We start from the raw sequence: 16,383 nt of genomic DNA on the forward strand, positions 1-16,383 counted from the left end.
AAATACTAGCAAACAGAATCCAACAGCACATTAAAAGGATCATACACCATGATCAAGTGGGGTTTATTCCAGGAATGCAAGGATTCTTCAATATATGCAAATCAATCAACGTGATACACCATATTAACAAATGGAAGGAGAAAAACCATATGATCATCTCAATAGATGCAGAGAAAGCTTTCGACAAAATTCAACACCCATTTATGATAAAAACCCTGCAGAAAGTAGGCATAGAGGGAACTTTCCTCAACATAATAAAGGCCATATATGACAAACCCACAGCCAGCATCGTCCTCAATGGTGAAAAACTGAAACCATTTCCACTAAGATCAGGAACAAGACAAGGTTGCCCACTCTCACCACTCTTTTTTTTTTTTTTTTTTTTCTTTTTGCGGTATGTGGGCCTCTCACTGTTGTGGCCTCTCCCGTTGCAGAGCACAGGCTCCGGATGCGCAGGCCCAGCGGCCATGGCTCACGGGCCCAGCCGCTCCGCGGCATATGGGATCCTCCCAGACCGGGGCACGAACCCGTATCCCCTGCATCGGCAGGCGGACTCTTAACCACTGCGCCACCAGGGAGGCCCTCACCACTCTTATTCAACGTAGTTTTGGAAGTTTTAGCCACAGCAATCAGAGAAGAAAAGGAAATAAAAGGAATCCGAATCGGAAAAGAAGAAGTAAAGCTGTCACTGTTTGCAGATGACATGATACTATACATAGAGAATCCTAAAGATGCTACCAGAAAACTACTAGAGCTAATCAATGAATTTGGTAGAGGTGCAGGATACAAAATTAATGCACAGAAATCTCTGGCATTCCTATATACTAATGATGAAAAATCTGAAAGTGAAATCAAGAAAACACTCCCATTTACCATTGCAACAAAAAGAATAAAATATCTAGGAATAAACCTACCTAAGGAGACAAAAGACCTGTATGCAGAAAATTATAAGACACTGATGAAAGAAATTAAAGAGGATACAAATAGATGGAGAGATGTACCATGTTCTTGGATTGGAAGAATCAACATTGTGAAAATGACTCTACTACCCAAAGCAATCTACAGATTCAATGCAATCCCTATCAAACTACCACTGGCATTTTTCACAGAACTAGAACAAAAAATTTCACAATTTGTATGGAAACACAAAAGACCCCGAATAGCCAAAGCAATCTTGAGAACGAAAAATGGAACTGGAGGAATCAGGCTCCCTGACTTCAGACTATACTACAAAGCTACAGTAATCAAGACAGTATGGTACTGGCACAAAAACAGAAAGATAGATCAATGGAACAGGATAGAAAGCCCAGAGATAAACCCACGCACATATGCTCAACTTATCTTTGATAAAGGAGGCAGGAATGTACAGTGGAGAAAGGACAGTCTCTTCAATAAGTGGTGCTGGGAAAACTGGATAGGGACATGTAAAAGTATGAGATTCGATCACTCCCTAACACCATACACAAAAATAAGCTCAAAATGGATTAAAGACCTAAATGTAAGGCCAGACACTATCAAACTCTTAGAGGAAAACATAGGCAGAACACTCTATGACATAAATCACAGCAAGATCCTTTTTGACCCACCTCCTAGAGAAATGGAAATAAAGACAAAAATAAACACATGGGACCTAATGAAACTTAAAAGCTTTTGCACAGCCAAGGAAACCATAAACAAGACCAAAAGACAACCCTCAGAATGGGAGAAAATATTTGCAAATGAAGCAACTGACAAAGGATTAATCTCCAAAATTTATAAGCAGTTCATGCAGCTCAATAACAAAAAAACCAAACAACCCAATCCAAAAATGGGCAGAAGACCTAAATAGACATTTCTCCACAGAAGATATACAGACTGCCAACAAACACATGAAAGGATGCTCAACATCTTTACTCATTAGAGAAATGCAAATCAAAACTACAATGAGATATCATCTCACACCAGTGAGAATGGCCATCATCAAAAAATCTAGAAACAATAAATGCTGGAGAGGGTGTGGAAAAAAGGGAACACTCTTGCACTGCTGGTGGGAATGTGAATTGGTACAGCCATTATGGAGAACGGTATGGAGGTTCCTTAAAAAACTACAAATAGAACTACCATATGACCCAGCAATCCCACTACTGGGCATATACCCTGAGAAAACCATAATTCAAAAAGAGACATGTACCAAAATGTTCATAGCAGCCCTATTTACAATAGCCCGGAGATGGAAACAACCTAAGTGTCCATCATCGGATGAATGGGTAAAGAAGATGTGGCACATATATACAATGGAATATTACTCAGCCATAAAAAGAAACGAAATTGAGCTATTTGTAATAAGGTGGATGGACCTAGAGCCTGTCATACAGAGTGAAGTAAGTCAGAAAGAGAAAGAGAAATACTGTATGCTGACACATATATATGGAATTTAAGAAAAAAAAATGTCATGAAGAACACAGGGGTAAGACAGGAATAAAGACACAGACCTACTAGAGAATGGACTTGAGGATATGGGGAGGGGGAAGGGTAAGCTGTGACAAAGTGAAAGAGCGGCATGGACATATATACACTACCAAACGTAAGGTAGATAGCTAGTGGGAAGCAGCCGCATAGCACAGGGAGATCAGCTCGGTGCTTTGGGACTGCCTGGAGGGGTGGGATAGGGAGGGTGGGAGGGAGACGCAAAAGGGAGGGGATATGGGAACATATGTATATGTATAACTGATTAAGTTTGTTATAAAGCAAAAAAAAATTAAAAATAAAGATGAAGAAAAAAAAAAGAATAAAATTTTGCCATTTATGACCAAAAAAAAAAGAGGGGTCCGGATACCTTGAGGGGGGTTTTGGAGGATGGGCAGAGGTTGGGTCAGTGGCAGGAGATACCATTTACCCCTGATCTCTGGGACAAGTGCACGCATAGGTCTGACAGTTACTTGTGTTTTCCTTCAAACTGGTTTCCTTCAAACTCCGATGATGACATCAGAGGCTTCCGACCTTCCCGATTGGATGGATCAGACTCCTTGGTGCTTGGCAGCAGTAGTGGACAACAGAATCTCGCCAGAGCTTCTCTCCACTGACAGTTGCCCCGCAGCTTGGAGAAGGGACGACCACTTGTGTTTAGCCCAAGTCCAGAAGAAGAGTTGGGACAAAGCAGAGTCTAGGCTTCGAGGAAGGGAAGAGTCTGGGAGACATCATGGACAACCGTCAACCGACTTCCCAGGCTGAGGAGCTGAACTCCCAGTCCAGCTCTTCAGGGTACCCCCTGGAGTTGACTGTCTATGAAGAAAGCCCAGGACCGTCAGGTGAGGGAGCTGGCATGAGAAGGAATTTCAGAGATTTGACCAGTAAGGAGGAAAGGGTACAGAGGTCGGGAAGGAGCACCTGCATAAGGTGCCTATGAAAGAAAGGAGACATTCAGAGAGCCAGGGATTGAGGGAGGAGAGCACAGGAGCTGGGGACACGGAACACCTGGGGAGCAAGAAACAGGGTTAGGAGATGAGATCCAAGGATGAGAGAAGAGGAGAGAGGAAACAAGGGGAGGGTTCTTTTTTTTTATTCCTGGTGGGAGAAATTATCTACCATGAGAAAGAGTTTCGAGGACGGGAAGCTGGACAAATGACAAAAAGAGTCAGGGGAGGGATAGGTAGATATGGACAGAGAAAGATGGAAAGATGACTTGGGGCAAGGTCAGCGGTCTGTGAGCCTGGAAAGCACGGGGGTGCTTCGGGGGCAGGCGGAGTCGGGGTGGGGTTGGGTGGTCACCAGTGGCTGAATTCCCAAGACGAGAGCATCATACTGTAGTCTCTTCTCCTTCGTCAGCTCCCTGGGCTGGTTGCAGCCCCCCGCCTCAGCGCCCCGGCTGTAAGAGGAAGAGGTCAGTGGCGTTCAGAGCGGAGGTGGAGGGCAACACGGCCGCTGAGGCCCAGGACACCTGGGTCGTGGAGTTGCTGAGTGGGCTCAAGATGAAGCTGAAGCGACAACGGGTGTCTTCAGTGCTGCCTGAGCACCACGAGGCCGACACCTGGGTCGTGGAGTTGCTGAGTGGGTTCAAGATGAAGCTGAAGCGACAGCGGGTGTCTTCAGTGCTGCCTGAGCACCACAAGGTCTTCAAGTGGATGCTTGGTAAGGACTCACCGCCCTGCCCAGCAACCTCCAATCCTATACTTGAAAAACAAACAAACCAAAACCTCCCATGACTACACTTTCCCAGTGGAAAAGAATTCCCTGCTACTTGGTGCGCTCTCCGTCCCTGGCGGACTGTCTACGGATAAAGGATGCGGGGGACACATAGAAGATACAGGATGAGGTTAGACTTAGAAATGATACAAGACTAGGTTAGATTTAGAAATGATACAGGATTAGGTTCGCTTGGTTTCAACTGTACCCGAGACTCTAGCTCTTACTGGCCTTTTGAATCTTACTGGCATGTTCGGGGTGGGGGGAGGAGGGGCTGACAAGCCATCTTCACCCCCTGACATGACTGTCAATTGAGACATTGGCTGACAGTATCTTGATGCCCTCTGCAGGTACATGAATGCATGATGAAGGGGCATCACTCCCTGTCACTCGGCCCCCCCAGAAGGGGAGTCACCCCCTTTCCTCCCACAGTGAATGGTCTTCCCTCCCCTCTTTCCGTCAGCTTCACCCTGGGCCACATCTTGGCATTTCCCCAGGGGAGCGCGGTTCACCCTCTTGGCTCTGGAATGCTCCCACGACAGCCCTGTTCCCACTGGCAACATCTGCCCTTTTTTCACAGAGGATCCCGTCGTTAAGAAATTCCTCGCCTGGGACAAAAACCTGGAAGTATCTGACAAGGTAAGTCACCCACTGAGATGGATTCCTGCTCCAGCGCCTGTTCTAGGTGGGCGCGCTGGGTGCTTTCTACACCCACGTTTCCACTCCCCTCCTAACCTCATGCCTTGTCAACACTTCCCTCCAGGGGCCTCGAGGTCCCCTCTGGGATCTGAGCCCCAGGAGTGCCCCTTTGGTGGCTGCTGCCTAAGTCCCCTCTCCTCTCAGCTCCTGGGGACTCGCCTTGGCTCCGGTTCATCGAACACCGTCCTGTGCCCGCGGCCCTAAGTCCACGCCCTCAATCCCACAGCCTCCCATCCTTGGAGCGCCGCCAACTCTGACCTTCTGTCCTCTCCCCTTCCCCAAATAATCAGGCTCACCCCACACGGGGGTCTCTCCTCCAAGTGGCACCACCCATTCCTCATCCCCTGCTCCCTTCTCCCTCCCACTCTTTCTCCTCTTCCAGGATGTGACCTCTCTCCTACGTTTTTTCCCCTCTTTCCATCAGTATCTCCTGTCGATGGTGATAGCGTATGTCAGCCGGGCCGGGCTCTTCTGGCAATTCCAGAGAATCCATTTCTTCATAGCTCTGTGAGTACCTTGCTCCATCCCCGCCATCAATATTCAACACCCTGGGAGGGCAGAGGGAGAGACGTGGGGCTCTGACCTTTCATCTATTTTTTTAAACCCCTTTGTACTGACTCTAGGTGTGACAATGACAGGATTACGGTACCGTGGTTTCTTTTTCAAACCATGTTCTGTTTTTTATAGCATTCATGGTCAAAACAAACTGCCCTAATGTCAATTAAAACACTGAAAGAAACAAAGCAAAACGCGAAACTTTCCTAAGAGGAGAGGAAGAAAGAACTGACACCATCCTGCCCCCGAGTAACAGACTTGAGACGTTTCCGGTTCGAATTCTCCGGTCTCGGGTCTTCCGACATCAGCACCAAGTGTGATTATCTTCCGTTTCTGCGTTCCCACGACAAATGCCACAATCGGGGCCCATATCACATAGCGCGGATTTGGTGTCAAATGCTCCCCACTGATGTTTCTTCCAAGTCTCCCAAGCCAGTTGGCTCTATTTGCCTGAACATCCTTCCAAAACACAGGTCTGACCGCTTCACACAATTTCATTGGCTAATGACATGCCAAATCAAGGCCAGAGTTCTGCGTTGGGATTTAACTCTCTCTGCAATCTCCAGCACACCGTCCTGATACTTTACTCCTGTGTTTCACTGCTCCTTCCAAATACCCTGCCCTCTAAGTTTCTATTGAGCTTTCTATCCAGGTATCTTGGCCATACATTTATCTGAAGAAAACGACCTTATCCTTAAAGTGGGTTCAAACACCAAAACCTTCACGATGCCCGATCTCCCTAACTTCTGCATCCCAGAGGCACTTTAGTTCAAATTGTATTATAATGTGATGCTTTGCATTATAGTCATTTCTTATCTCCCCCCTTCCCCTTCCCCGGCCTCACTAGACTACACACCATGTGGAAGGCAGGTCTCGTCAAAATGTCAATGCATTCCCAAAACACTCAGCACAATTCTTTTCATTGGGCAAATGTTTGTTATTGTGAGACTTCTAGGTAATCAGTATTGCATTTGGCCATGAGATGAAATGTTCATTCATTCATTCATTCATCTAACAAACCTTATAAAGTACACCCTACATGCTGGGGAATATGAGGTGGTGGGAACAGAGATTCACAAAAGGCTGTTGAATTCATGCATCAATATGAACCAAGCCCTAAATGTGTCATTTGCTAGGAGAGGGATGAATGCAGAAACAGATCAGATCAGCTCCTGCCCTCAGGAACTGTACATGTACCTACAACATAGAAGAGAGGTGTGTGCACATAAAACAAGTTGAAGGGAACGAGGGGTTTGGATCGTGTCCTCATCATCAAGGTGTGAGAGGCACCCTTTTGAAGGTCCTGCCTGGCAGTGGCTCCTTGATGACTGGGCGGCTCCCGGTGACACTGGGCAGGGCTGGGTGGGTCATGTGAGGATGCTCAGCCTGCCTCTTTTCTGGGAAGCTGATCTCAAGTGGAGGCCCTTCCTGTCCTGATGACAGCGACCTGATGTCTTTCCCCAGCTATGTGGCCAGCGATACGGAAGAGAACAACCAGGCCCCCAAGCAGGCCATCGTTTCGTTCCTCTATGGAAAGAACAGCTCGCAGCATGCCTTGTTCCACAAACTGCGTTCCCAGTTCATCCGTTCCATGGGCTGGAAGACATGGGTCACTCGGGAAGAGTGCGAGCAGGTGGGTGGGCTGTGGCGGTCTCGGGGAGGGGGAGGGACGGAGAGGAGGTGGGGATCATGGGGGACTCGGTTTGGGACTTGGGGACAGACGAGAAAGAACCGGAGGCGGGGCAACGGGAGGCAGCGGCATCCTCATTGCCAGGGGCTGTTTGTCTTTCCAGATCCAGGCTTTTGATCCAGAGTTCTGGGTGTGGGGAAGAGATCGCACCCTCTTGCCCCAGAGGCCCCAGGACCACGCAGGCCTAAGGTCATCGGCCTGCGCAAAGGTAGGTCTGCGTGCGCAAAGGTGCGGGTGGAATGACGTGTTGTCTACTGAGGAAATCGGAGGAGTCCCACTGCTGGACCCACATCACCTCTCACGCTGTGAAGGGGGCCAGCCAGGCACACAGCCACGTGCCGACTCTGCGCCAGCCACGAACTGACAGCCACACACAGACACCAGCACCGCGAGGCCCGTGGGCACCAGACCTCGGGGAAACCAGTTTGTCCCAGACGCATGGGTCTCACTGAAGTTATTTCACCCAAAGCAATTGGGTCCAAATAACAGCTTTGATGAGATGGTGATTCTTTTCCATATACTGTGTTTCCAGTTTCTCTTTTTCATTCATTTTTGGCCTTACATCCCTCAGGGTTATGGGTTCTAGCATTTATCTACAACAAAGTAAATGTCTACAAACAGGATATTAGATAGAACAGCCCACACGTTCAATAAGAAAAGATGAATTATGACTAGCTTTATATTCATCCAAATTTACTTTCAAATTGCCTATGGCCAGATCACCTGTGACTCTTTATTCCCCCTGACTCACCACTTCTGGACCAATGATTCCTCTAGTACAATTCACCTTTTCCCCCTCACGTTTATGGTCAAGGGGGTTTATCACAACGACTGAAGGTTAAGGAATGCCATCTTCAGCATGGCTTATTACAATTGACACATTAGAGTTCTAGATGTGGGCAGAGGATTGAGCAAACATTTGGTTTAAGTCTTGCAAACTATCTGTCTTAGTCCATTCAACCTGCCCTACTACAGACCGCGTTGCTTAGAAACAACACAGCACGGTCTCTTTTACAAGGGCAATAATCTCATTCATGAGGGCTCTACCCCATGACCTAATAACCTCCCAAAGACCCCACCCTCCTAATACCAGCACCTTAGGGGTTAAGATTTTAAGATTTCAACATAAGAATTTTGGGGGACACAAACATTCAGCACATAACACTAACCAAGTTTAGGGCTGAGTATTATTTAAACATTAGGACCCAGGGACTTCCCTGTTGGCACAGTGGTTAAGAAACCGCCTGCCAATGCAGGGCACACAGGATTGAGCGCTGGTCCGGGAAGACCCCACATGCCGCGGAGCAACTAAGCCTGTGCGCCACAACTACTGCGCCTGCGCTCTAGAGCCCACGAGTCACAACTACTGAGCCTGCGTTCTAGAGCCCGCAAGTCGCAACTACTCAGCCTGTGCGCCTAGAGCCCGTGCTCTGTAACAAGAGAAGCCGTCAGGAGAAGCAACGGAGAGTAGTCCTCGCTCACCACAACTAGAGAAAGCCCACACACAGCAACAGAGACCCAATGCAGCCAAAAATAAAAGAAAGAAAATAAGTAAATAAATGAAAACTTAATAATAACATAGACATTAGGATGCAGGGTTAGGGTTAGGGATCCGGCCTCAGGTCTCCTGGTCCACGATGTTGACTTGTCAGTGATGTCTGTAGTGTGCTTCCAAGTTCAGAATTTAAGTGGTGCCAAAGGACCAAGGTGAGTTAAGACTAAAGCAGCATTCTCTAAATGCCATCTCCCTGAGCAGAATCACCTGGAGTCTGGGCTATAAAGAAGATTACTGGGCCTGACCTTGGGTGTATTCAGTAGTTTTTGGAGTCAGGGTCACCAAAGTCCAAGAATCGCACTTGAAAACAATGAATGGTTCAGGACTGGGGTTCAGAATGGAGAATTTGAGATAAAACTCCAATCATAAATGAGTCTCAATTCTGGTTAGAATTGACTAAGAACGTGAAAACCTTTATATCTGGACAGTTGCCACTTTGAAATCTGACATCCTTGCTCCTTCTCTTACTTCCAGATCACAGAGCCCAGGAGAGATGAGGATGTTCAACAAGAGGTCAATCCAGACACTGACGACAGCCGTGAAGAAGGAAGGGAGAAGCCTCTTGTGCAGATCATCGAGAAGAAGCCAGCATCTTCTAGAATGAGCGGAGGCCAGTTTTCGTGTTATACTCCTAGGAGCGGGGTGTGCTTCTAGGAGTCTGTGGCAGGACAATAAGAAAACAGGGTTTATTCACATTCCACCCTTTTGGAAGGCACCACCTCAATTTTCAGATCATTTCATTTCCATCTCCCCTGAGACGAACATTGGAGGTCCCATTTTTTATACACTTGTTTGCCCCAGTCTAGAAGCATTTGAAGGTGGAGTGTAGTGGCTCAGAATAGGAGGGAATAACATTAAAATATATAATTAGAAAAATATATATATATATATAATTACAGCCACAGGGTCATGACTCATGACTTAAGTTTCACTGGCTTATTTTGAAAATGTCACCTATAAAATTATTGTATTTTTATATTTTATATTTATATATTTATTTTAAATAGTTTTGAAATAGTCTTCATTTTGAAACATCTTATTACTACAAACTTTTGTGATGAGAACTGTAGCTGTTGTATATTTACACATATATACAATTATACTCACATTTTCAAGAGAGATTGTTGATTTTATCTATTACATAATATTTCCATTCTACTTATAGCATAGTGGGTATTTCCTCCCAATTCTTGTAAGCATAAATTTGTATTTTTTTAGTTCTCATTATTGAATTGTGGGAATTCAGTCGTAATTTTTTAACTTGCCTCAGCATGTTTGTATGTTATTTTAGATTGTTCAAGAGTACCGTGCGATGCAGCTTTTGGGGAACTACAATAAAGATGAAAGTCTTCTCATAGGCAGGATGTGTGTGGTCATTACCAGTCGGCTTCGCCTCTTTGCTGTCCAACGAGGTGTTGCTTAATGGCGTTGTGATTATCCAACCACATTTCTTAACTCAGAAAAACAGTCCTCAATTATTTTTCATGTAGAGAAAACTACAGAAGATGAGGCAGGTCTTGCATCATTCAGGACTCCAATACTGAGAGACAACTCTTGGGTAAAAGGAAAGATAGCTTTATTGAGGAAGCCGGCAGTCCAGAAGAGAGGTGGACTCGTGTCCCGAAGAACCAACTCTCCCCTCCTGAAGTTTTGCTTGAGGACTATACAGGGAAAAGAGAAAGGGGCTACATGTTGAAGAGAGGGTTACAGGGTGCGTGATCAGCTCACGGTCATTCTTCTGATTGGTCAGTGGTGAGGTAACGGGGACTCAACATCATCAGCCTTCTGGTTCCAACTGGTCTGGGGTCTACGTGCTTGTGGGCAACATGCAGTTAACTTCTTCCACCTGCTGGGGGTTTCAGTCTCTGCCAAACAGCTCCAAGGACGTGGCTCAGAATATTACCCAATAGCCCTTGAGGAGGAACTAAAAGTCCTTGACTTTGTTTAACAGCCAAGAGATGATTATTTTGTCTTGGCTGTTTTTTCGGCCTCGCCACGCAGCTTGCAGGATCTTAGTTCCCTGATCAGGGATCGAAAACAGGCCTCTAGCAGTGGAAGCGCAGAATCCTAACCGCTGAAGTGCCAGGGAGTTCCTGACAGTAGACTTTAAAAAAAAAAAAAAAACAGACCAAAAGGAACACAGTTTTAAGGAAGCTTAACTTTCTCAGAAATGCAGAAATTTTGTTGTGCATTTATTTTCTTTCTTTTTTCCCCCAATACATTTATTTATATATTTATTTACTTTTGTCTGCGTTGGGTCTTCGTTGTTGCACGTGGGCTTTCTCTAGTTGCAGTGGAGCGGGGGCGACTCTTCATTGCGGTGCGTCGGCGTCTCCATGCGGTGGCTTCTCTTGTTCCGGAGCATGGGACCTAGGCACGTCGATTCCAGTAGTTGTGGCTCATGGGCTCTAGAGGTTTTTTATGTTTTGCAAGTATTCATCAAATGTTTATTGCTTGAATGAATGACAAATAATTTCTTCCAACAATCTTCAAACTGCTTAACACTATGACAATATTTAGCGTTTCAAATTTCACGTGACCTTAGTCTTTCCGTGCTCTAGTTTCTAAAAGCACGAGGGATCTTCCCGGACCAGGGATTGAACCAGTGTGCCCTGCACTGGCGGGCGGATTCTTAACCAAGGAGCCACCAGGGAAGTCCCTGTGCATTTATTTTCAAAAAAATAATAAGGCCGGGGCCTCCCTGGTGGCGCAAGTGGTTGAGAGTCCGCCTGCCGATGCAGGGGATACGGGTTCGTGCCCCGGTCTGGGAGGATCCCATATGCCGCGGAGCGGCTGGGCCCGTGAGCCATGGCCGCTGAGCCTGCGCGTCCGGAGGCTGCGCGTCCGGAGCCTGTGCTCCGCAACGGGGGAGGCCACGACAGTGAGAGGCCCGCATACCGCAAAAAAATAATAATAATAATAATAATAATAAGGCCGGATGAATTCAGAACTAGGTGCAGAAACCTCTTCCAGTGAGATACAGAATCTCTGCTGTTTAGGCAGATTTAGAGAACAACTTTTCCAACCACTTATTAAAGAGACCAATACTCCATGAAAAAAAGTTATTGTTTGTACAGAGAGAAAACCAAACTCCAGCTTTGCATCAATATAATATTTGCTACTACGAGAACCATAAGCTCTTTTTTGAAAATCTCTGGAATAAACATCAAAACTGAGCTGCCTTCGGCTCAGACAAATAAAATTCCCTTTCTACCCGTCTCCTACAACTTTCTATACTCATTCAGGTTGTGTCCTTCACTATCCTCTTTCTGGTGCTGGAACAATCAGTCATTTTACTTTAGGACCAAACTATTTTTGTTCCTGTTAATAAACAAAACTACATCGCATTATCTTGCATACAAAGTTGTACCTCTCGGTTGCTGGAACCAAGCAGGACCATGCAGGGCCCTTCCATGTCCCCTGCCTCTTGTCTGTAAAATAGCTGCAGTCTCCCAGGCCTCCCCTGAGTCACCAAAGAACAGGTTCAAGCAGTTACTGATTAGGACAACAGCAGTCACAGAATCTTTAGTTCCTCCCGAAGGACATAAGTAACAGTGTCAGACACACACTCCTAACTTGTTTTGCAGATACTAAAACCACTACAAGAGGAGAAAGCTAACTGTATGATGACCAGACTGGAGCTATGACACAAGCTGCTCCATCTTGAGCAGACCTGAACCAATGGCTTACACAATTCCAGGAACTGGCCTCAAGGAAATGGAAACAAACCAACACTGGAATTGAAGATTAACTGTGCCTGAAACAATCAACATGACACTGACCACACCGCTGCATGACCAATTTCAAGAGGATGGTCAGAGCTGACTGTGCTACTCTGCATGGAGCCCCCACCGGCACAGCCCAGAGACTTCCCGTCTTCTCCCTATCAACCCCTTTTCCCTCTCATTGGCAACTGGGAGATGGTATTGGGGACACTAGCCCACCATCTTCCCAGGTTGCCAGCTTCCTGAATAAAGCATCTTTCTTCTTCCACCAACCCTTGTCTCTGGAACACTGACTTCTGAGCGATGAGCAGCTGAACCTGAGTTCTGTTCCAGCCGATAACATCACTATGGGTCAAGTCTCATTCATAGTATATTAATACTAACTTTGAACCAAAGTTACATCCATTTCACAAAGAAAACTAGGAGTGAATGATTGACAACTGCCCATCACACATCAGCATTTCAGGCTAGCAGAGCTCATGAACACACATAACACAACTTTACACAGCCACAAACATCCCTTACACAACTTATTCAAGTGGCAGAGACAAACACATTCATTAACACACCCACAGACAGAGCCTCTAGGTAACAAGTAAACATATGCAGCAAGAGCATATAACTTGAGCTTATGCTTAGTAATCAATGCCTCAGGTTTCTGTCTTGCTTAGAAATGACCTCGGTATCCAATGATTATCCAGTAAGTAACACAATTTAGTATCAGTTCAAGGGTTTACGTAAACTGAAGATCTGGGAATTTATCGACAAGCTAACACAGTAGAAAACATAGTTACTGTTGAAAGAAAGTTTGTCAGAATAAAAACTAAATGTGGTTAAACACAAACTTACATTTTTCATAACCTTAAACATTAAGTAGAAGTAATATGAGCTTAGTTGATGGGCACACCTATATAAATTTAGGAAGAACACACCCAAGTAGAATTGTTTTAAATGTATGCCTAATACTGATAAATAAGATACAAATAACTTTTTATTAAACCAAAAATATTAAACTAGCTTCATGTGTCAAAGATTTACCTAAATTATGTAAACTTGAAGTCTTTAAATTTCTGAGTTGATTTTTTTTTTTTTTGGCTGCACCGAGGGGCTTGCTGGATCTTAGGTTCCTGACCAGGGACTGAACCTGGACCCTGGCAGTGAAAGCACCGAGTCCTAACCACTGGACCACTGGGGAATTCCCTGACTTGATTTCAATAAGAATATTTTTCTAGCACATTTAAAGTATTAGAAGTTCTAATTCCTTTCTCTCTGAGAATTTTAGGGATATATAATTTTTATAAGCACATTTGTATCTTTGTAAGCCAATCAGGGAAGAAACCCTTTAATTTAACAAACTCTACAATCTACTTTAATAGATCCAGAAGTAGGAAAACATTACATACTCGCACTGTCAGAGGTAAAGACCTTTTTGAATTACAGACACACAGACATACAGAGAAATGGAACTTTTACCTGCAGTTTTAAGTCTTAGACTTGGGTCAGGAATAAACACTCACCAGTCTAGATATTAAAGAGCCGTTCTCATCCCATTGGGCAAGAGATTCTTAATTGATTTGAGCTTGTCAACGTAGACAAATAGACAAACAGAAAAGACTAAGAAAAGACTAACAAACTAGATCCTCTGTTACCTCTCACCTAACTGAGATTAGTTCTGTAGAAACTTAATCCCTTTAGAGACCATCAAGTCTTCAAACGACAGAGCCAAACTCAGAATCACTGCTGCCACAAATGGGGAACCACTTAGCTGGAATCTGAAAACAAAGGAGAAACACAAAAGTAATAGAAGGGGAAACTAAAGAAACAGAAAGTGAGCCAAGTTCAAAAGCTGCTTGGCTTCACCCCTGGGAGAGGAGACAAGATGTACCTGGGCTTCACTGGCTCATGAAATACACCACTTGTTGCTGGGCTTTTACAGCTTTATTTACGTAGAACTGATATACAAAATCTAGCCCATGTTTAATGTATATAACTTGATGAGTTTGGACATATGCACACACCTGTGATACCATCACCACCATCATGGTAATATACTCATCACTTCCAAAAGGTTCCTTCTATCCCTCTGTGTGTGTGTATGTGTGTTAGAAAGACGTAACACAGCACCAGGTACATGAAAAGGTGCTCAACGTCACTAATCATCTGGGAAATGCAAATCAAAATCACCATGAGATACTACCTCACATCTGTTAGAATGCCTACAATTTTTTATTTTTTTTTAAAGATGAGAGTTGTCAAGGTGGTAGAGAAATCGTAACCCTTGCATATTGTACGCAGGAATGTAACATTGTGCAGGCACTGTGGAAAACAGTATGGAATTTTCTCAAAATCTTTTAAATAAAATTTCCATATGATCCAGCAATCCCACTTCTGGGTGTAGAGGCCCAGCTCAGAGACACTGCAGCTTCAGTTCCAGAACACTGCAATGAAGCCAATACCGCCATAAAGCGAGTCACATGAAATTTCTGGTGTACCCGTGCATGAAAAGCTTCTGTTTACACTATACTGTAGTCTGTTAAGTGTGTGACAGCCTTGTGTCTAAACAAACAATGTACATATCTTTATTGAAATATACTTTGGGGAAGAGAAATATAGATCAATGGAACAGGATAGAAAGCCCAGAGATAAGCCCACGCACATATGGTCACCTTAGCTTTGATGAAGGAGGCAAGAATATACAATGGAGAAAAGACAGCCTCTTCAATAAGTGGCGCTGGGAAAACTGGACAGCTACCTGTAAAAGAATGAAATGAGAACACTACCTAACACCATAACACAAAAATAAACTCAAAATGGATTGAAGACCTAAAGGTAAGGCCAGACACTGTCTAACTCATAGAGGAAAACACAGGCAGAATACTCTATGACATAAATCACAGCAAGATCCTTTTTGACCCACCTCCTAGAGAAATGGAAATAAAAACAAAAATAAACAAATGGGACCTATTCAAACTTAAAAGCTTTTCCACAGGAAAGGAAACCATAAACAAGACAAAAAAACAACTCTCAGAGTGGGAGAAAATAGTTGTAAATGAAGCAACTGACAAAGGATTAATCTCCAAAATATACAAGCGGCTCACGCAGCTCAGTATCAAAAAAACAAACAACTCAATCCAAAAGTGGACACAAGACCTAAATGGACATTTCTCCGAAGAAGATATAAGATTGCCAACAAACACATGAAAGGATGCTCAACGACACTAACCATTAGAGAAAGGCAAATCACAACTACGGTGAGGTATCAGCTCACACCACTCAGCATGGCCATCACCAAAAAATCTACAAACAATAAATGCTGGAGAGGGTGTGGAGAAAAGGGAACCCTCCCCCTGCACTGTTGGTGGGAATGTACATTGATACAGCCACTACGGAGAACAGTATGGAGGTTCCTTAAAAAACTGAAAATAGGGCTTCCCTGGTGGTGCAGTGTTTAACAATCCTCCTCCCAATGCATGGGACATGGGTTCGAGCCCTGCTCCGGGAAGATCCCACATGCCGCAGGGCAACTAAGCCCGTGTGCCACAACTACTGAGTCTGCACTCTAGAGCCCGCGAGACACACCCACTGAGCCCGCATGCCACAACTACTGAAGCCCGCATGCCTAGAGCCCGCGCTCCACAACAAGAGAAGCCACCGCAATGAGAAGCCCGCTCACCACAACACTGAAGCACCTGCTCGCTGCAATTAGAGAAAGCCCGCGTACAGCAACAAAGACCCAACACAGCCAAAAATAATGAATAGATAAAAAAACATAAATTTATACAAAAAAACCCCAACTAACAATAGAACTACCATATGATCCAGCAATGCCACTCCTGGGCATATACGCTGAGAAGTCCATAATTCAAAAAGAGACACGTACCACAATGTTCACTGCAGCACTATTTACAATAGCCAGGACATGGAAGCAACTTAAGCGTCCACTGACAGATGAATGGATAAAGAAGATGGGGCAAATATATACCATGGAATTTGACTGA

At 44.8% G+C, this 16,383-nt stretch overlaps 2 protein-coding genes across 2 annotated transcripts in view; one reads left to right on the top strand and one right to left on the bottom strand.

The window, feature by feature from the left end:
• The window catches only part of LOC132493385 (forkhead-associated domain-containing protein 1-like), a 202,853-nt gene that overhangs the window by 129,133 nt on the left and 57,337 nt on the right, over positions 1 to 16,383 (bottom strand). The gene's annotated exons all lie outside the window — the stretch shown is intronic.
• On the top strand, positions 3,179 to 10,083 carry LOC132494209 (speedy protein E4-like). Its single transcript, XM_060105222.1, has 8 exons — positions 3,179 to 3,287; positions 3,805 to 4,107; positions 4,742 to 4,800; positions 5,285 to 5,367; positions 6,880 to 7,048; positions 7,209 to 7,313; positions 9,135 to 9,302; positions 9,952 to 10,083. The coding sequence occupies exons 1-8, from the start codon at positions 3,179 to 3,181 to the stop codon at positions 10,081 to 10,083; spliced, it is 1,128 nt and encodes a 375-aa protein (XP_059961205.1).

The sequence above is a fragment of the Mesoplodon densirostris genome, chromosome 7 (assembly GCF_025265405.1).
Source record: "Mesoplodon densirostris isolate mMesDen1 chromosome 7, mMesDen1 primary haplotype, whole genome shotgun sequence".
Taxonomy (NCBI): Eukaryota; Metazoa; Chordata; class Mammalia; order Artiodactyla; family Ziphiidae; genus Mesoplodon; species Mesoplodon densirostris.